Below are 22,962 nucleotides of genomic sequence, written 5' to 3' on the forward strand. Positions count from 1 at the left end.
ATAATTTGGATTTCTTAATTTTGCTACCTATCGATTGAACATAATTAAATATTGCACATCTACACTTCAGTCGCAAATATCTTAAGATTGAATGATGGAAACAATATGATTATTAAGGTATTAAAGAATAAGGGATTAAACAATGTGATCATTGAATTTGTTCTTTCATGTTCTACAAGGATATCGAAAAATAAACATAGGATTTTATTTAAAAAATGGTGATTACCTTGAAATACTGTCACTTTGTTCTAAGAAGCTTTTTCACATAATAATAAATAAGGCAGATATTTAGCAATAGGTTATTTTTAGGAAATATAAAATGATGAATTTTTTAAAATGGCATATATTTATCACTTCCATTCCAATATAGGAAAATATATTTATATATATAATTCTTTTGTACAATGTCTCAAAAGTATAAAGGCTATGTATTTTTAATCGCAATAGCTGCTTTAATAATTCCTTTTTCTTTTTAATAAAAATATTGTAACATTTGGTGAATATTTCACTTTGTATATATCATTATTACATCATTAATATTACATAATAAAATAATTTGGTTTATCATCTCGTGTCTCTTCTGTACCAATATTTATTACTTTGTAGTATTATACAGGTATTACGCACGTTAAATGTAAAATTATATTTTAAATTTGTTATTGCACTCTTAACGAGTCCCAGAAAAATGTTAACGCTGCAATTATTTAACATTGTGATATAGAATAGATTTTTTTATACAAATACGTTAACTACTTATGTATAATAAATACAATTAGTGCTTGTATGATTTTGATGTATACAATTATCAATTAGTACTTTAAGCGATTATATGTATATCGTACAATTGCACGAAGATGATTATCGTTAACCTTTCTCATAAAGGCATATTTAAAAAAAATTTTAACAATTTAAGTTATAAATATTCGTGACATCATAAATTAAATACCCTCATTCAACTCCATACATCACTCGAGTAACGTTTCTGTGAATCCATTTTCTTGATGTAATCTGCAGCATCTGATTCTGACATTTTTCCTTTTTCCATTACAACTTTTAATAAAATATTGTGTACATCACGTGCCATATTTTTTGCATCTCTAAAATACAAACAAATATACATATATTTTATGAATATATATCACGAATTATTACACAATAAAAAAATATGTGTACATATATATATTGCAAATATTTTTGTTAATATGATATTATACTAACCCACACACATAGATATGCCCATTTTGTTCACCAATAACTCTCCACAATTCTTCTTTATTCTTTTCCAATAAGTGTGTAACATATATTTTTTGAGCCTGCTCTCTACTAAATGCAGTATGTAAAATTAGAGTACCACTCTTTACATACTCCTCAAGTTCTTTTCTGTAAAGAAAATCTTCATCTTTTTTTCTACATCCAAAATATAAAATAGTATCTCCAACTTCTTTTCCTAAAAGATTAAAAATAATACATTTATTTAATTTACGATTTATTTAAAGAAATACAGATAAACTTAACGTAACTTTTTTTTGTATTGTATTTACCTTCCTTTCTGGCAAAATCACGTTCTTGTATAAATGCTCTGAATGGTGCTATACCAGTACCTGGACCAACCATGATTATTGGAATCGACGGTCGGGTTGGTAAACGAAACTGAGATTTTCGCACAAAAATAGGAACATAACATGGTGGATCTGAAGGATGCTTTTCCTTTAACCAACTAGTTGTTACACCTTTGTTAACTCTACCTGTAGGTGTTTTGTATTCCACTACAACTGCAGTAATATGGACTGATGTTGTGTATAGCTGAAAATTAATCAAGAAATTGTTTTAGAACTCCCTAACAAGTCTTATTTAATTACAATAATAGAGAACAAAAAATTAAGAACTGTACTTTTTATATAAATTATACAATCTTATTATTTTACTATATTTAATAATTTAATGTTATGTAATATTGTTTATATTATTCAATGTTCATTTCAAATTCAAATTCAAGTTTATGCAGTAACTTGCTGCAAAATAATTCCAACATACCTTGGGAGAAGAGGAAATCGAATAATATCGACATTGCAATCTTGGTAAAAGTTCACAAAGATGATCTAAGGCAGGCTTTAAACTAGGAATGTCTTCCAAAATATGTACAATATTTCTATTTTCTTGAACTACCCATTGCTGATATGCAGCTTTGCCTTCTGCGCTGGTTAACGCCATTAATCTTAATTTTTCTTTGTCGTTTGGATCACTGCAATATTCCGCTAATTCCTTAAGAACATGGGTGCGTGGATTACTAGTAATATCTAAGTAATGTGTCAATGCAGTTCTGTAAGAACATGGACAAGGGAATGGATGCTTCTTTGTAGATTCCTCTGTAATATATAAAAAAATTCACATTATAAAGACACTAATATTAATTAAATTTATATTTAGTTGATTTCTAATTTACCATCTGTATTTGTAAGAGTGAACACTGTGTCTAGATGTACACCACACTTTTCTCCAATTTTATTTACTAGTTCTGCATTATTTACAGGGTATACTGCTAAATGATCACCAGCTTCATATCGCATTTTTGATCCCTCTATATAAAATTCTATATGCCTACATGATCTTTCTGAAGTTGGACCATGAAGTTCACGGTTTTCGTGTACTGGAGCTAAATAAGGATTCTTTGCATCAAAAGGTCTATAGAAATTAAATTAAGTTAGATAAATATTTTTATGATCTCGATATATTTACAAAAAGATAAATTAAACATACGCTCTTTGATTCTTAAGTGAGTGAAGACGAGCTATTTCACCAGTGTAAATGCGTTCAGGTGGTATGTCAACGTGTTCAGTCAGCTTGTATTGTCTAATGCTAACATCTTCACCCGTACCTTCGATTCCAAAGAAGTCACAAACTGCTGGCCAGAACTTGTCCTTCCATGTGATGAAATCATCTTCTATACTATAATTATTTATTTTATATATTATTATTTATTGTATGTATATACATATATTTATTGTATATATATATATATATATATATATATATATATATTATAACTTTATATATTTTATTTTGGGGTTATCTTGTATAACTTTATACAAGTAACTTTAACATTTGAGATATGAAACTGTTTTTGGTATCTCTATAAACTTACTTAGCATCGTCATCTCCCAAACCAAGTTCGAAGACGCGCGTAGCACCAAGTTGCTCTAATCTATGATCGACATATATAGCTACCTCATTGTAATGTTCATATGTTTTATTTCCAAGACCAAATACCTGCAAAATAAAGCGAAAAGAATGATAAATAATAAATGAATGTATACTTTTTATACTTTATGCAGTAATCGACGAAAATATTTGAATACTTATCATAGAAATATTGTATATATATATTACGAATGTGTTATATAAAATATTTAAAAATTTTATTATAATGAGACATGAATAAATATATGATAAATTTTAATAAAATATGTTTACAAAATTTAATTGTAAAAATATAAACATCGGTAGACAAATTTCTAAATATTAGTTCATGTACCTCAGACGTTGGCGCTAAAACTAACATTGAAAAGCGCCGTTGGGTAGCGCTGTTGCATCTATAATGCTTCATCATCGCTTGGAAGAATTTGTCGAACTTTTTTACGTTCATTGTCAGAATGTTTTTCGAGGAATGTTTTACAATTTACTAAAAGTTCTGCTGCTATTATAACCGTAATAATTATAATAAAGAATTATTTTTTCACAATAAAGAACACTATCACACGTTAATAAATGCTATCTATGTAGCTGCACATGTGACTGCTATGAAGTACTTATGTAATATTCCATTATTGTTACATAAATGAAAATTTCATCATAAAGGAAAGTAATTGATGATATTATTTATAATGTAACATAGATTATTATAATATTTAATGCAATGCTCAATACAAACGAACAGTATAACAGTACTCTGATCTTGTATTACTCTAATGTTATAACCATGTGAAAAGATATACAACGCCATCTAACAACACGAAAATAAGTTCTAATTTACTTTTGCATCATACTATATTTTATTTGTTATTTTAAATTATCATTACAAATACGCATACATTTGCACGATTGTATTATAATTTTAAAAATGTATTTTTAAGATTAAATGTTATTACATATCTATATGTAATACTAAAACCATATAATTATAATTTCAACTTCAATATCAGATATAAAATACTTACGGCATAATTTAATCCATTCAAATCAGCATCTCCATTTTTTAGCCAATCAACGAATTCCATAGCATTGTCCGTAGGATCACCCTCTCCATATGTAGCTAAGCAAAATACTGCCAAACTGTTTGGAATTGTTTTCAAGTGTATTAACTCTTCCTGTTATAATAAATTACAATTATTTAAGATCACGAATAAGTGAATAAAATAACGAAGCATCAAAGTAATTTCCCTTTTGATTTACTTAATTTATACTTGAATTCTACTACATATTATTATTGGTTTATTTATTTCATACTTGAATTTTATTATCGAATTTATGTCGATAAATTCTAATGACAATCAAATATTTATTGGAATTAAGGTATAATTTAAATTACGTAAATCAAAATATCAATGAATATTAGGTGTGATAAAAATAACTGAATATTAAATATAAATGAAATTAATCAATTTTCTACGAAATTTAATTTAATGTTCTAACTATATAATCAATTTTTATTGAAATTAATTAATCTGATAAAAGAAAATACTACTTCTTAAATGAAACAAAGATTAAGATTAGTAGTTTGTGTTTCTGTCTTAACAAATAAATCAGTACCATATCACATTCTTCAGGATCAGCCACCATGCCTTTCATTTTATATCGGATGCCTTCTTTGGCCAGTCTACCGGCAAATTCTTCACCGGTTCCGGTTTGACTACCGTAAAATACTACTAAACTTCTACCGGAAGCCTTCAGCTTTTTTATGAATGAATTTTCTGATGTTTGTACCGCAGGGAACATAGTTGGCCTGTAACAAAAAATTTATTATAACATTCCGCCATAGGTCCTCTATAACAGGGAAATCGCATAATGCAGAACGTATCTCCCATGTTATATGAAAGATACTACATACTGCATTTATAGTATTGTACATATTTATAGTTATATATATGATTATATTAACATATGGTCGAGTGTCATCCGAATTTTATAGATTTTTCTTTGCGAGCTGTAATAGGTTTAAATATACTATACCATGACATTTAATTAATGCAAAACTACTCAAAAATGTTTAGTCCATAATATTTATCTTGTTTTAATTATTCGAAAAAATTTAACAACGCGGGTCACCGATATTCACTGTGTCAATCAATATGTTAATGATATTAGTAATAATAATTCATTATTACTGAATGGAATAGGATTTCGAGATGGCCGTGTATTCTTCTTGTTTGTTTCTGCGCATCAACCACCATAGTGCAGCCAATAAAAGGGCAGTGAGCAGTATGATGTCGAGTGTGTTGAAGAGTGGTTCCTCGAGAACCTCTGTCTTGTCCTCCATCTCCAGCACCGGAGAACCTGCCATTCTTATTGCTTTTGGGTGTAGCGCGCCTGCAGTCTGAAACAATACAAGAAATTGTCACATTAATTATCATAATTTAGTTAGTTAACTAATTGGCTCTATTAATATTAAACAAGTAATCAAGATTTTATTTGATATTTTATTATTCCGGGGAAATCCATACATTTTGAAATATTGACTGAAAAATTAATATTCTTTAGATATACAACGAGTTATTAACTTTGAACAGATTGAAATAATCCATAAAATTTCTTCTAGAAAGGTGACAATGTTTCTATATGTATTCATGGATATTTGGTATATTTTATGATATCTTTGTGGCTAATATTTTACTATAACTGAAATTTACATATTTTGGGATCCCTTTAGGTCATAGTTTAATAAGTCTCATTTAACTTATAGAGTCGCTTAATAAATTGGCGTTAAAGTTAGAAAAATGTAATCTAATTCAAAAATATAATCTAGTTGCATTTATCGCTAACGACTGCAGTAATATACAACACGTAGTAAATTTATCACTTGGATTTATTTATTCCTAGATACTGAAACTCACTGCGTAATTACTTCAAAATAGCATACAGTCAAATAAAATGATACACTAACACTTTGACTGCCATATTGATCATACAGGGTGGTTGGTAACTGGTGGTACAAGAGGAAAGGGGGTGATTCTACGCGAAAAAAGAAGTCGAAAATATAGAATAAAATTTTTTTTTAATTTTTTAAAAATCTACAATGAGATCCGTTATAACGAGACGCGATAAAGTGCACGCGTACCGAGCGAAAATTCAAAGTCGATTTTCTCGAAAACGAAGCCTCGAACGAAAAATTTTTATTCTATGTTTTCGACTTCTTTTTTCGCGTAGAATCACCCCCTTTTCGACTTCTTTTTTCGCGTAGAATGAACCCCTTTCCGCTTGTACCACCAGTTATCAACCACCCTGTATATGACTGGCCACGGTTTCTCCTGTGATGCCACGGAGGTCATTGGTGTCTGGAGCGGACCTTGAACTTCTTACAATTGTAAAAATTGTATGAAAATTGACAGTTAGGGCATTTTGAATATAACCGATAAATAGCAGGTACTTTGAAATAAGAAGTGCCCCATTGAACAATTAAACATTTTTATTAGAACATCAATAAAAAAAAAATGAGAACAAATCTTGCATCTAACGGTGCACTGTGTTTGCCATATATTTCAGGGGTCATCTACGAATATTATTATAAACACACCTTAGAAAATGATCGTAAATGCTGCTTTTTAATCATATAATTGAAGTTAGAAGTGTGTGCATACCTTACTATTATATATATATAAGAACAAATGAATGAGCAAATACTGTTTACTAATATCTTCTACACGTTTCAACAATATATTCTGCACGTTTTGCTTACGATGAAATAATGAATGTGAATGGTCTGTTGAAATAAACGGAACCTTATTATAATATGTCGCTATTAACTGTTACCAAGACGCCACGGTGGTTAGCCGTGACCCCCAATAAGATAAACGGTCCATTCGGGAAGATGTGTTTTGAATAATAAAAACATTCCCGTGGCATCCTGAGCGAAACATGTAATTTCGGCGTGATAGTCAGTGTTAAGCAATTTAGCATTTCATGACATTCTCAAATATCTGAATAATATCTGAATATTATAACCGTGCTATGAAAAAAACATTCATATGAGATTTTTAATAAAAAGTGAAAAAAGAAGCATAAATATCGAAGGAACGAAGTCTGATTTATCTAACAATTGGTTCCAAGTGAATCATTAACAGAATGACACGTGTAAGCGTTCCCTTGAATCAGTTCGGCTTCGGTTCTGTTGTAATCGAGATGAGTAAGCATTTTCGTATTGCTGGAATTTGACAATTATAATTTTGCCGAGGACACCGTTCAACATCTAGGTCATCAATCTTCCGTGCTATCTACGTGACTACCTGCATAAATTATATTTGTCTCTTATAAATAATACATACGAAGGGACCATCAAGGAAAAAGGGAAATATCAATTTTAACGAATTTCGAGTTTCACATGCTCTTTACCACTGGATATATCGCATTAATTTGAATAAACATTTTTCGAGTTTTACAGTAGTTACATAATAAATTTAGGTATACAACGTACTTTTCAATTACAATGTATGAATTACACGTAAAAGTTGAAAATGATGTAGAATAAAACGAGGAATAAAGTTAAATTATTCTGATATAATATCTACGAGGAAATATGAGATTGTTATATTACATATATTGAAAAATAAATTTCCGTTTATTGATAAACTCTTAAAACTTGACATCGCCCGTTTCTCTTCTAATCCCTTCGTGTATTTGCGTGAATAAATGGAACGTTTTGTTCGCGCGAACACAAAATATTATTCACATAAAATGTATTTATGTACAAAATGTTAAAAATGTGACAGTGATTGAAAGAGTTATCAGATAAACTTTTGAGACGTGCAAACTGAAAGAAAGACTGAAAAACCTTGAGAATAATGGCAATTTAAATTTGAAGCAAATTTACAAGGGAAAAATCGTGCAAATTTACCAAAATGTATCATATTAATGACTCAGCAAACAGAACGTAAGTAGCGCAGTAATAAACCATGTATCAATGTATCTGATAACAATATCAGACTATCACATGATTACAGCGATTATATCATCAGTGGATCTAATGAAAAGGATTTTTTTAAAGTAACGATGTTGCTCTTATGTTTAAAAATTTAAGACAAAGATTATCTAACATGATATTAACAATTTTATTTCTATTTCAGTGCTTGTTTTGCTTCTGAAAAAGATTCCTGACATAATTGTAATGGTAATGAACTCATTATATCGTCATATTTAGCGATAACCTAACATCTATTTGTTACAACAGATCCTTCTACGAATAACGATATCCGTCAGAACAATTTTACCCAGTAAAGATATTTTTTCTAATCAGTATTGTATTGTATTCAGATATATTCGCGTAGTTTGCGTCAGAAATTCATTGATTCGACCTACGAACTTTTTGCGTCATAATATAGTTAGTCGTATGATAGCAAAAAATTTTTTTGATTAGATACGTACTTGAAAAAATATGAATTTACGCAATTGAACTTTTTTATCCACGTATTTCAATACCGTTTCCCGAAATGTCGATAAAGCAGCTATATGTTTTGGTGAAACCTTATAATTATTCCATTTTAACAACGAGTTTGCGTACGATACCATTTTGGGAACAAATAGAAGAGAAATACACATCTCGATTGCGGTAACAACAATAGAAGTGACGTTTACACGCAGGCACACACACACACGTTAAAATGTAATTTAACAGGAAACAAAATATAAAATTTCTATAAAGCTACACGCTTTTTAAATAGATAAAATAAAATTTAAATAACAAGTTTGTGTAATTGCCATTTTTATCGAATTACATCAAAAATTGATAAAATCAAATTTTGTAAATTTTTTCTAATCGATAGGCGTGTCTCAATGCGTGAACCGCAGCGTTGTCATTTTGATAAATAAAATTATCATCTTCAATTACTTCTGTGAATGGTATTAAAATTATTTCTACGTATATGTTTCTTTTCCAGTTTCTCCAAAATGGTATCGCACACATGTATATAGGATAACACACTGAACAAAAAATTACATTCTTGTTAAAATAATTTATACTTTAAAATTATATTTATTAAGATGATTTATAGTTAAAAGTCTTTGTTACTACTTTTTATGCAGATGGAACTTGTTTTTCTATATTAAAAGTGACCTCATACAAGATAAGAACAATAATAATGATTTACATAGATAAAATATATTTCTTCCAATATCACGTCTTTTCCCAGTAATCTTTATTTATGGAAATTATTTATGATATGCATACAAATTTCCTTGTGACTCACTCGACATTTAAATCCAACTTTTTTTTTGGTATTCAAGATTCCAAAAAATCTGGAGTAATTTCGAAAAGTTGAATTTATTGTAAAATTCCCAAACTATACGCTTCAGTTTGTATAGATTATTTAATATTATTTTATTTTATCCTCCCTGAACTATTTTGTTATTTTATTTTATGTTATGTATTACAACAAATGTTATGTAATAATTTCATCAATTTTCATAATAGCAATTCGGCAAATAAAAACTACATTCGTCAACTGAATTCGCCTATCAAAACCGTTCGAACGTAATAGTATCATTACAGTCACTTGACATAATTAAAAATTCTATTCGTATAGATGAAAATGACCTCGGATCACTTTATTGTTTTCCCCTGATATCGTTAAAACAATCTTAAAAAAAGAAATAATATCAAAGATTTTTATCAGGTAATGATAGATTTGTTCGGTTTGTAATTTACTGATAAATGATTGTATTTAGATCAATATTGTGATGATTCGCTGTCACATGAAAGAAATTGTCCATTACATTGGATAAACATCTTTTAGATTGTAAAGTTAATCATACTGCTTTTTGTGCAGAAGAATCAAGTACCCTTGTTGCTGAAATCGAAATATCATAACTGACTAGTCATAATTTTATTTAATTTAATAAACGATAAGAATATTTTTGTAATATTAGTGTAATCATTCTCCGATAAGAAAATTTAGAAGATAAAAGTTTTAAATATTAGTTGTGTGCAGTTTCAATATTGCTTCCAATGAGGAATTACATATATATGCTGTCTCATACGGAAGCATGTCAGAGCTTAACTCAGCAATAATTATAGTTAATGCTTTCACTCGTAATATTGTTTTAATCAGGTCACGAAAGAGCTCGCTATAATAAAATAAAAATATTCATTAATTTAGCAGATAAAATTGTAAGTAATTTCAACATAACATTTAGTTGAATGGTGTTTAACCATAAAAGCTAAATAAATTGTAAAACGAACTGTTACCAAGGTTACATATTATTTATATAAATCGACTCGACTACCATACGAAAAACTAATCTCCCGTAGCATAAAAGAGAATTGAGAAGATTTATGACAATTGGTGTGTATATGTGTGTGTGTAAAAATGTCGTTTGTCTAAGTATCGTCTTCCTACAGCTGCTATTTGCACGTCTGCAATTGAACAGTTACCGAGATATTGGCTCGCGTAATAGGTTACGTGATTCACCTTAAAGAATAGCAGAATAGACCAATAAGACAGACATTTTTCCACTTTATCGTCTCGTTGAATGTCTTTGTTGCAGCGCTATTGTAAACGCTATAATAAAAACAAATATTATGATCAGGATTCATTTTTAATTAGATTATCTTATCCTTACTTTTGGAAGCATTACTAATTCTCTTTATTTAATTATTTAAGATAATATGTTCTAAAAAGAACGTATTATCTTTATTATTTACTTGTCATTTATTTTATTATCTATATTATGTACTAACTTGTGTTGTATCGAACAAAGATCTGTATTGTTGGTTAAAAATATTTTTTATATTAATCAAGACGTTATAAATAATATACTACTTCGTTAATTTACACGCAATTTTAAATATTATCCATTTAATGCTAAGTTAATAAAAGAGTACACAAGTACGTTTTAATTTAAAACAATATTGTCTATAGTATTTTAATAATTAAATGCGACAGACATCCTAATTTATTTACAGAGGATCAATTCCGTAAAAACAGCAATAAAGTTTAACAACACAAAGAAGAAAATTAATAATCTTGTCGAAACGTAATAACTAAAATTATTATTAATTATTAAATATCAGTCAAAGTTTCAGATTTAAAATCACAATTGGATTAGTATCATCAGAAATTAAACGAATAAAAAAATTGAAAGCTTCAAAATGGTTAACTTGTCATACATAAAGAACGAGCATATCACAGCATCATCTATTTCAATCGTTTCATTTTTTTGCAATGTTTTTTGTTTCGACTTTAACACCGTTGTACAATTTTTTATTATAAAATAAAATTAATAGTCATAAGTATCAGCTAATGTATGCCGTTAACAAAAAACGACTCTGAAAGCATCTGCTGGTGCTTAAAAAATTATTATCATACTGTTTATCAATATTAATAAACACTAAACGCATGTGAGAACATTTGATGAAAATTACAATACGCTAATATAAATAACAGATGGCTAGAAATACTTGTTGTAAAATATAGTTAATGCAGTTAATATGAAATATTAAAAAAGGAAATTATGAAATATTTCTTTTAAATTATATTGCAAATATTTAACTGTAACATACTTCTTGTTGGATCTAATAATAATAATACATAGTAATAATAATAATTGTTTATCTTCTTTCTGTTATTGCGACCTTATGTAGTGGATACAAAGATTTTGTTCATTTTATACTCCTATATTCTAATTACAATCATCCTCAAGTCTATTTACTTAAATAGAAAGATATATAGATAAATATAAAAATAATGCAGGTCTACAAGGAAACTTAAAGATAATCTCAAGTTCACCGTGTATACTTCTCATTATTAATTCGTGTTTATCATAACAATAAATAAGGAAGCTTATCATATTTCGAAATGAACTTTTAAGTGGTTGATGTTTCCAAATTCATAACATTTTTTATTTTGCCTAATAAAATGTTTGTAAAATCTTAATTCGACTGAAAAAGATTTTTCCACTCGACTGAACAAAGTTATGGTTATATCCCTAGCATACTAAAGAAGTTTTTTCTGTATCTCACGCGCACTCAATGCTTCTCATTCTAACTTTAAAACTCATCCAGATGCAAGCGAGCTATAGAAAAAAAGATAATCGTTAATTTCACGAGAGATCGCTTGCGAACTTAGGTCATTCAGATAGCTATAGAGATAACTAGACTGCGGATTTTTATACAAATTTGCTACATTTATGAAGATTTAATACGCATTTAATCCGTCTCTGCGCCATTAAATTTTGCATAAATATATAAAAATCGACTGGCAGGATATAACATTTCAAATTAAGGCTAACTAAATGAGCAGGAAAATAGTAAATAGACAATGTTCATGCGCTTACCGGTAAATCCATGCTTCCAAAAGACGTCGCGATGCCTCGTATCGATAAATAGGAGAAGTTATTAAACTAGAGCGAGTTCTCAACGCGACGATCATGCACGGCCCGTTTCGAGACGACACAACATGCTCACGCCACAACGAACACGTAACTGCCAACACGATCGAGACACGCTGAACTGATGCACAAGCAGGACGAAACGAAAAATCAGCGAGTCATTGTCGACCGAGTTTGTGTTTGTAGGATGTATATGTATCTACAGAGTGTCCCTCGCAATTGGTATTTTTTGTTATCGCATGGTACATGTATGATACATATATTATCGAGCATGTCCAATGCGCATAAATATTTAAACATTCAGACATAAAATATACTTTAAATAAACCACGTTAATTTATTTTTCTATTTTTTTAATAGAAAACATATTAATATTTAATAGAAAGACATTTTAATAGATTAACATGATTTTTTTTAAATTAATTAAATTAATTTCAATTCTAATTTTCATCTTTGATCTTATTTCAGGCAATCATACGCAATTACTAGACATTAATAAAAAATAAGTAGTTGATATTAATTAGTATAAATAAAAAAAGAATAATTAAGGTGGATAAAAATTGCTTCCACGGGAACACTTAAATTAAGCGACTTGTTGTTAAGATCTTGGAATGATTGAAAAATATCCAAATACTTACATATGCAGTCTTATCTATAATTGCTTCGAGCACAGTGTTGTCTTATCTCAGCTTTGTTTTGTATAGTTATACTTTCAGTGTAAATATCATATAATAATCACATTGTTATATTAGCACCGAATGCGTTAAAGACATCGTTTACCAATTGTCTGAAACACCCTGTATAGTATTTGTACACGAATCTACGTGAATAGCACATTGGGTACAGACACAGCGACACAATACGTGTGTATGTACTTACATTTTCGTATTATATACACTTTAATAATGTTCGATCGTAACACGTTCGTGCATCTAATTGCTGTTCTGTTGTCGTTTTCTTCACATAGTATTTAAATTTCTCGTCATAAGATTTAAATCGAGTTTATTTGAAAACGCTTACGTAACGCGCGTGAAAATGTTATCGATAGACTAGACAGTTCGTTTTCTTGCAGCATGACGGCAGATTTTTCCCCGTTTCCCCACTTTTATTTCTAACAGGTCCACTACCCTCTGAAATTCCCCCAAAATAAGATTCTTATCATTGAATAATATTTTAACTGTTATTTAAAAATGAGGCTGCGTTTTTTTAGGTTACTTAAGTTAGAATAAGTATGAAAACTCTATGTTCGACCTTGAGATTGAAAACGGCAAATGATATTAGCGAAATAGAAATATACTTTGGTAAATGTTATTCAACAACTTTCGAATATAAAAAAAAGCTTTCTCGTTAAGCAACGATACAAAGTGGGTCAACGATATATAAAAATAATATACATACATAAATGTATAATGCAATATGTAATATATATAATATACCATTGTTTTATATTATGTTCGTTGATAAGACAGTTGGTCGAGAAGGAAAATTTTAATTATATATCAAATATATGCAATTACATTGATATTTGTTTCTGAGAACAAAGCGAATTTATCTACTAACCTCCATCGACTACGCGTATATCGTTACATTGTATAATTCATGATAAAATACTTAACACATGTTCTATGTTTTGTGATTAATTTTCTGCTTTTAAATAAGAGCATTATTAAATACCAGTTAATAGTTGATTTAGTGTTTTATAATTAATCAATAGATTCAAGCGAAATTATTCCATTCCAATTTCACTGATATTAATTCAATTCTGCAAACTGTATCATTTGTATGACAACGAAATGATCTACCAAATTAATGTCAATGACACTACTACAAAGAAAATCATGCAGTAATGTAACCCAAATCTAAACGTATAAAATAAAAGATCATAATTAAAATTGATAAAATGAAAATTATTATGAACATATATAAATACAAAATTTGTATGCACTGAGCAACCTAACCTAACTATGAAACAAACATAATTCCTCGAATGACAATTGATCGAGCATTACGGTAATAATGCATGTATGTATTTGTAAATTGATAGCCTTATCGATCTCGTGACGAAAAAGTAGAAAGCTGAGATACCAGTATTTTGCGAAAGTATTAACGCGGTAAAAATTCAACAACATAAACGAACGACATGCATAAATTTATCTCGCCGGAGAAAGTGAAAGGTAACAAGAAAACTGAATCGTTGCCGTTGTAAAAATTTCACTGGTAAATATAGTTTGATGTTCCATTATACGACGCTCGGTAGCGACTATTAATGAAACAAGCTCTATTTAAAATTATAGGAATAATTTCCTGGATCATTAAGTGATAACTCGACTTTGTTCAATCCTTATCATTGATCATTATGTATTCCAAGGAAGAAGTATGTACTTTCTCTTTCTCCTTGTTCACGGTTAAAGAATATAGGATGTTTTATTTATTTATATTAGTATCTTCCTATTTTTAGACGTGAGTTATCATGTTTTTCTTCATTTTTCTTAATTTATTTTTCGAGTTACTTATTATTTATTGATCGCCTGCATTTATATTAATATTATTTATTATTATTCATACCAATAAGCAAGCGTTTAATAATATTCGTTAAACGATTTATACATTACAGAAAATCAAAGGATGAAGCAAATAAAGAAGATAATTCGTAATCAACCTGCGATAATGTTGATTATTTATGACCTACGTAACATGTTACTTTAATCCGGTTTGCATACAGAATTCGATACGTATGCAACGCAAGTCATTACAACAGCGATTGTCATCTGTGTCGTCCAACATTAGAATAGATTAACTATGAACGACTGAACAGTGAACATTTTGATAGAATTAATAAGACTAAACATTGGCCTTCTTCATAGCGAAGTTCATTCGAAGATTGCTCAATCGAGATTCTTTAACTAGTGATGAACTGCGACTATGATCTAGCAAAGGACGACTTTGAAATGCTTACATAATACGTGTGGTATAAATGTAAGGTCGAGAATGTCTTCTTGACATTGTTTCTTCAAATCTTTGAAATCGTAACTCTTTTGACAATTTTAGCGCTTCTTTATTTTAATAGGACTACGTTGCTGTAATAAATGGAGCTAGATTGCCATATTTTGTTAAAAATGTTTTTATTCTATATTTAGGAAAAGAGATCGAAGATTATTTGGCTATTATAAAAGAAGATAGCGAATCAAAACAGATCGGAAACTCCTAAGTTATGAAATATATTTCATATTGAAGCTCCATTGTATAAATATTTGAAAGTATCTGTTTGGGCTACAGTGAAAAATTGATAAGCAGTATTCTAAGTTCCAAAATCATTATAGCAATTTTAGACAATTTTATTGATTGTTAATTGCTAGATGTAGTTGTTAAGTATATATAATAAGCGTTTTATAGATGGATATGTAACTTTGTCCGTTTTCAACTGAATAAGTTATGTGTTAAATAGCATTTGCTCGGACATTAATACACACTTTACTAATGTATATAGCTTCCTGAACAACATTTATTTCATAATTTTATTTGTTTATATCATATATGATTTCATTTTCTTTATTTTCACTGTAAAAATATAACTATGAGGTTTTAATCAACTTTTTTATGAGATTGATTATTAATTCATTCATTGCTTGATTTTATCTATAGAAATTTCGATGGCACCTGTTACTCGCTACCTAATATCAATAAGACAATGGTAAGATTTTACTGTCACTTAAATGACTGTATTATTCAACATGAACCGTAGATAAAAACAAGAACTGGATAATTGTAAGGTAAAAAAACTTCTCATTACGTTTCATCATGCTTATATAAATATATAATGTACTCCCTGGAAACATATTTCGAATATCATCCTAAATCACAGATTAACTGAAAAATTGCGTTGGCTTATTACGTGAAATGAATTACGTTCGTAGAAAACTTATTAACGTCATGATAATACCTTTCCCTAATTGCATTGTCTCCTTTCGTATTGTAACTTCATATTATAATTGTTTTTAATATTATCATTAAATCATTAACCGGGACGAATTTTTGTTTACTAATACGTTTATCTAATACGTATTCTACATATTACTTTTACACCAAGAAGTAATACTTTTTTACCGAATAACGATTGTTCTCAATGTCATTTTAAGTTTTATTTACAACCGTTTTCAAAAATAACATATTATTGGGTTTCAATGTTTTTAATTGTTCTAAAGATATAATATTTTTATCTATTTTTTTATTTGTACGTATAATTTATACATACTTTACGAATGAGAATCGCTCAAATTCCCTAAAATGCGTCACTGTCAATTTATAAAATATCTATCATAATTATCTGTATTGATAAACTTATAGAATGATAATCTGTACTGTACATAAATTTTTTACGACGTATATTTCTGCATTAAATTTTACCACTTATTATCCTCACCTTATTATAAATCCTCAAAAACCTCGTATGGCGTATATGATATGCATAGTTGTAAAAGTTTCTCATAGTTAATGTTCAAACGATTTTTTGAGTCACTGTATATAATAAAGAAAAATCGAAGCAATATTCATTTGTATATATGTCATATGTATATATTCATATGTATATTTGTCATTGTTTATAATTGATGTACAAATTCCATGTCTTTCAAAATTATGTCAAGACCATTTCGATAGAGATATTAGATATACAGTTGTTTGTGATGTATAAACATTTAACGGAAATACCGTTAAAGCATATAACCGTTAATTTTGTTTCATCTACGTTGTCATTCTATGTATGTGAAATTGTATTTTATTTATACAATTCATAATAAGATATATATAATTTACAGTAATATAAATACAAATATACTATTTCCTGCAACAAGATAAGCTAGTCTATGCGAATACTTTTAATCGTGACTGAGTATATTACAAAAATTACTATACTGTATCGTGAAATTTCAAGAATTATGGAAAATTAGTATTAAAACTGTTGTACCTGACAGTGATATCTACAAGATTGATAGCGATATCGAGTCTTAATTTTAACTTAATATCTTTTAATTTTAAGAAATCAAGTTTCCCTTTTTCGGAAATGTTCCCCATTGATATATTTCTATGCAGTAAAAATTATATAATATTACTTGTAGAAACGTTTGTGTATAGTATATTTTTATTATAATATAGCAAACATCACGGACGAAATATTATAAGAATTTAACGTACAAAACATAACTTGTCATGTTGATACAGAATAAACAACGTCGGCAAAACAGTAAGTAAATATTGCTTACCGAAAACAGAAACATCCTATAAATCAACTGTCATAAAATCGTTTTATAAGCAGTTTTTGAAACTCATTTCAATATATGCTTATGCCTTCTATCTACTTTGTTATTATAACACATGACGCACGTAAATTTAAAATGCATACAATCATAAAAGTCTACATATACCTAAGTCTTTTGCACTGTCCTACCGAAAAAGTTAAAACATACTTTGTTCACTATTATCTATAATTACGTATCAATACAAATTACCCGTAGTGAGTTTCTAAAAAGAATGACAAAAATTTAACGATTGACAGAAAAATCTAAAATAAAATTACATCATAAATTACAAAACCTTTAATGAATAAATCAGATTTTATAGTATTGTGAATTTATATTTTTCCTTAACTACACAAGTTAGTTTAAAATAACTGGAATTTTGATATCGTTTGATCTATTGAAGTTTTATGAATGTAAAGAGTTAGAATGATATAATATTGTACTATAAGAAGTAACTCAAAAACAAAAATATATATTATTTATTTCGATTATGCCGAAAATATACTTTATCCTCTTGATAAAGTGAAGAGAGGCATGAAAAGAGCTGTGCTATTTTTTAAATATCTTAAGCAAGTAATACTATCTTAAGAAATTTGTATCTGACTGATATGATGACGCTATCAATTACCGATTATATAAAAGAATCGCAGATTGTAAAATATATGTATTAAGATAATATGTATAACATATACTATATTTTCAATTTTTAATTTACAATATAAAGTCACTATAGCGTTATCAATAAAAAGTTATGAATAGTGAATAATTATATAGTTAATCCTAATAGAACAAATGAAAAATTACCATATATCAAGTGAAAAATTATAAGGAAAAACTAGTTGTTTGATAAATGATACATTTGTGTTAGTTTGACTTCAAGGTATTGAAATGCAAAAATTGAATTAATTACATGTTAATCTCCTCCATTTTCGCTGAATACATTACGAATTCTTTGTTAATTCCAGATGCGTATTAATTTTTATTGTGCATAAACATTATTCTTTAAAATTCTCCACAAATAAAAATCTAGTGCCGCAAACATTAGCGAATTCGAGGCTTAAACAATTGCAGTGCATTTCAAAATATGGAAAAATCGATCCATTCTAATATTCGTAACATTTTTTTTCTCATTTTTCCTCGTAGAATAAATTTGTATTGTTTTATGAAAAAATAAGAACTTTTGGTATATATAAAAAATTATTTAATTTTATAGAAATCAATGTAGGAAACGAGTTTCTGAACACGATTTATGAAAATGCATAAAATAAATATTATAATAAATATAAATATTTAATTCATAATTACTCATAACAAAAAGAATATTTAACTCCAAACATTTTTATATATAACATAATCAATTTAATAATAAATAATTAGAAGTAACAATTCAAATTAAATAGAGTTAATAATTAAAATAACATATCCGTACACAAATACATATAGTAATGATAGAAATAACTGTAACATATACATTTTCGAGAATTAACTAAAATTATATCAATGACTATACATCTTATTGAAAACTGATTTTTATTTCATGAAGATATATATGTATACTTACAAGTAAGGAAAATATACTATATATTTCATAAAAGAAAAGCAAGAAGCAATGCCGAGAAATTACCGTTATTACATTCCACGAACTTTTTTTTACGCATTTCCTCGATCGATGATCTTCACGCACGTATATATAATGTATACGAGTAACTACCACCTGTTGGAATGCAACATAACACTTACCTGAGGAATTGTCTTCGAACCAAGGAGATTTTGATTGAAAATTTCTGTCCGATCTCTTTCAGGGAAGGTATGCAATGACCATGTGATGACACTTTTTTGTCAATTCGGTTCTTCGCTTGATCCGTTACACTCGCGGAAAGACAATTCTAACTGCACTGGATTCACCACTGATCGAAATTCATATACGTGCAGACGTGCGCGTGCCAGACACGTCGACATCGAACACATGAAGCGATTTCTTTCGTCTAATATTATCGCCAACTCTATCTACCGAGTCTATCAGTAAAGAACGTACTTTTTCCGAGTAAATCCGATCTCGAGAAAGACAGACAAGTGCGAGTAAGAAAGAAAGACTGCCGGATGGAGTCCATACACGTTACGTAGCCGGAAGATTGTTTCACGCGCGGGGTATTTGAACAACGTTACGATAATAAATCTATTTTTGATAATTAGACTGATTATTATTTTTATGATTTATTATTTTTTGGATTTTTATGCATTTTTTAGAAATATGAACATGCAAAATTACTCAGAATATCCATACACGATATAAATTAACAGTATGAATTACATATTGCAGATATATCTACCACATATATATTACTTTGTTTCAATTAAAATCTTAGTACCTGATACTATTGTTCATGAGCAAGTTTTAGTGGTTAATAAATTTCTGAGAAATATCATTCACGTTGAACAATCGAAACAAGTATTTCTTCTTTTCCTTGTTTTAATCCTTTCTCGTTGATCATTTAAAGCTGAAATATAAACGTATTTTATCATTTTTAATTGAATGAGTAAAAATTAGAAATAAAAAATTAATACAATCCAAATCAAATTAATTTTAAATAGTAAACAGCTGATAACCAGATTTAATGGTTTAAGAAAAGATTGTTTAATGTCGTAAGGTATTAAAACATTTTAGATATAATAATATATTATAATTAAATATAATAATAACATTTTAGATATATAACGAATATTCATAATTTCGCAAAATATTTCTATCTATTTTATAGCTATAGTGCTACGTACTTATTAAATCGGAACCAATGTTAATTGATTCCGGCTTCATATTTTGTAACTCATGTAGAATCATGGCATGAAAAGATAATACGGTCGCTCTTGTGAATAATTCTGATACACCGTCTCCAGTTCTAGCGGAAACAGCCCAAAACTCAGCTTTCATTCTCCGCGCTACTTCAGCCGCTCGTTTTTCCATTATTGTATATACCTGATTGGACTAAAAACATTTATTTTATTTTGTAGTTATAGTCAATCAATGATAACAACATAATTTAAGTATTTCGTAATTATTGTAATTAAAGTAATATTAAATAAAGCTACTGTATTAAATTATTGTAGATTATTGTATAATTAATACAATTTTTAATTAATATCCTATACAAAAATTTAAAGGTCTTTTTTTTGCTAATTTAGTTAATCATCTAATGCATTAGAAATTTAACTATTTCCTTAAAATTTATTTTCGATTTTTATATATGATAAATAAATTTATCATATAAATAATAAATAAATAAATAAATTCTGCGTGATTTACCAGTAAATCTCGTTTTGTGCCTATTAAGAATATGTAATATGGCTCCGTGTTACTTTGAGCAGCTTCATTTAACCATTGTTGACAGTGTCCCAAAGATATTAAGTTGGCCAAGTCAAAAACAACCATGATTACTAAAATACAATATTTATAACATAAAACTTTGATACAATTTTTATATTTTACTACACATTCATAACAACAAATTTTTTTATACCATTTGCACTTCTGTAATAAGATGCAGCGATGGATTTAAATCTTTCTTGCCCCGCAGTATCCCATCTGAAATAAGTAAACAAATAATAAATTTCTATTTTTTAACATAATATTTATTATCAATATTGTGAAATTAAATAATAAAATATGTTGAAACGCGAAATGAACGCACATTTGTAAATGAAAAGGTACACCCAGAATATCAAACCTTTCTACTTCAAAATCAACACCGATTGTTGCTTTATAGTTATTGTCAAATATTTTGTGGCAAAATCTGGAAAGCAAACAATGTTATGTTTACTTTTTCTTCATGTAAAGTAAAAATAGATATTGTGGTATATTACCGATTTACTAGACATGATTTTCCAACCGAAACATCGCCAATTACAATTGCTTTTGCAATTTTCAAAGATACGCGTTTCGTTTTGCATGAACGTCTAACAATTGGATCAAAATCTCTTTCATTATATTTCGTCATATCAGATGAAAACGGTGGTGGCCAATTATTAACCTAGAAAACGTTTTTATTTTATTATTTGGTACATTTATCTCAAAATTTAACTTTTTAGCAGTATATGTGACTGAAATTAGAAATAAACTTATTATTAAATATCTAAATATATTTTTAAATGTTTTAATCTAAAATAAAGAAACGTAATTGCTTCTTATTCCCTATTTTCATAATTATTATGTTTTGAAGAAAAATATTAATCGATAAAATTACTGAATCGAATTTTGAATTTGATTTGAATTTAATTTCCACCGGATGTCCGGCAGCAATTGACATACTAAGTCTGATTTAAAAATGCTTATCAATAGTATAACTATAAAGTTATGAATTGTTCATTATTTTTCATTAAAAATTATACTCGTATAAGAACAAAATTTTTAAGTCATACCTGCCTATCATCACGTGCCACTTCAATCATTTTGTAAATAGCTGAACGTGTTTCTAACATTATTTACACTGTATACTGCTCAATATTTCTTATATTGTAATGCAAATATATACAATTGTACAGCCTTTTATATTTACAATATATATTTATAAATTATTATATTATATTTTATTTATATAATTTCACTTTGAAACATGAGTATAATACACATTTGAAGACTTCATATGTTTAATATTTATGCTATGTTTAAATATATATTTATACAGTAAGAACTAGAGAAGCATTTGCGTGTTATATGTTGCCTACCCATTGCTAACATAAGTAATTTTGAACTAAATGAAAACATTGGTTGCTACGGCAGGTGTGTACCATCTAATTTACTCTGCTACAAATCAATTACATATTCTAGAATTAAAATAAAATTTTTCTCATAAGTTTTCGATAAGTAAAAGTTATCTAAAATACCAATACCAAAATGTAAAATGTATGTGCAAATATTTTTTTTTTATTAAATTGCATTATCGTGTTAAAATATTTTTTTTTGCGTAAATTATAAAATACAAATATTTTACTATTATAATTGAACATGGAATGTTTCGAAACGTACAATTTTGTATTATAATCATATAGTTATTATTTTATAAAATTGAATTTACACGTAAAC

The 22,962-nt window shown here is 28.0% G+C and overlaps 2 protein-coding genes across 4 annotated transcripts; both read right to left on the minus strand.

Moving 5' to 3' along the window:
• Positions 1-559: 559 nt before the first annotated feature.
• Positions 560-19,901, minus strand: LOC100747022 (NADPH--cytochrome P450 reductase). Of its 3 annotated transcripts, none has more exons than XM_012390717.3 (11): positions 12,538-12,726; positions 5,382-5,590; positions 4,807-4,999; positions 4,215-4,364; positions 3,143-3,267; positions 2,758-2,946; positions 2,444-2,682; positions 2,035-2,366; positions 1,542-1,803; positions 1,219-1,447; positions 560-1,097 (listed from the first exon to the last, which is right to left on the minus strand). In XM_012390717.3, the coding sequence occupies exons 1-11, from the start codon at positions 12,547-12,549 to the stop codon at positions 953-955; spliced, it is 2,085 nt and encodes a 694-aa protein (XP_012246140.1). In that variant the 5' UTR covers positions 12,550-12,726; the 3' UTR covers positions 560-952. The 3 variants fall into 3 exon arrangements, with proteins under 3 accessions (XP_012246140.1, XP_012246143.1, XP_012246141.1); XM_012390718.2 differs by lacking the exon at positions 12,538-12,726 and adding an exon at positions 19,626-19,901 and having other exon boundaries at positions 575-1,097; XM_012390720.3 differs by lacking the exons at positions 4,215-4,364; positions 4,807-4,999; positions 5,382-5,590; positions 12,538-12,726 and adding an exon at positions 3,533-3,735.
• Positions 19,734-22,773, minus strand: LOC105681376 (ras-related protein Rab-34). Its single transcript, XM_012390748.3, has 7 exons — positions 22,299-22,773; positions 21,744-21,910; positions 21,572-21,673; positions 21,401-21,465; positions 21,187-21,317; positions 20,661-20,868; positions 19,734-20,383 (listed from the first exon to the last, which is right to left on the minus strand). The coding sequence occupies exons 1-7, from the start codon at positions 22,356-22,358 to the stop codon at positions 20,313-20,315; spliced, it is 804 nt and encodes a 267-aa protein (XP_012246171.1). The 5' UTR covers positions 22,359-22,773; the 3' UTR covers positions 19,734-20,312.
• Between the last annotated feature and the right edge of the window lie 189 nt (positions 22,774-22,962).

This window comes from Bombus impatiens, unplaced genomic scaffold (assembly GCF_000188095.3).
Source record: "Bombus impatiens unplaced genomic scaffold, BIMP_2.2 scf_0852, whole genome shotgun sequence".
Lineage (NCBI taxonomy): Eukaryota > Metazoa > Arthropoda > Insecta > Hymenoptera > Apidae > Bombus > Bombus impatiens.

Excerpts from the sequence above, each read along its gene's own strand:
- LOC100747022 (XM_012390717.3), bottom strand. Across the intron at positions 5,000-5,381 it reads TCGAAATCCTATTCCATTCA|GCCAACTATGTTCCCTGCGG; the intron begins GTAATAATGAAT and ends TTTTTGTTACAG. Across the intron at positions 2,683-2,757 it reads TCACTTAAGAATCAAAGAGC|ACCTTTTGATGCAAAGAATC; the intron begins GTATGTTTAATT and ends TAATTTCTATAG.
- LOC105681376 (XM_012390748.3), bottom strand. The coding sequence starts at position 22,358 with ATGTTAGAAACACGTTCAGCTATTTACAAAATGATTGAAGTGGCACGT. Across the intron at positions 21,466-21,571 it reads GTACCTTTTCATTTACAAAT|ATGGGATACTGCGGGGCAAG; the intron begins GTGCGTTCATTT and ends TACTTATTTCAG. Across the intron at positions 20,869-21,186 it reads GCACAAAACGAGATTTACTG|TCCAATCAGGTATATACAAT; the intron begins GTAAATCACGCA and ends AAATGTTTTTAG.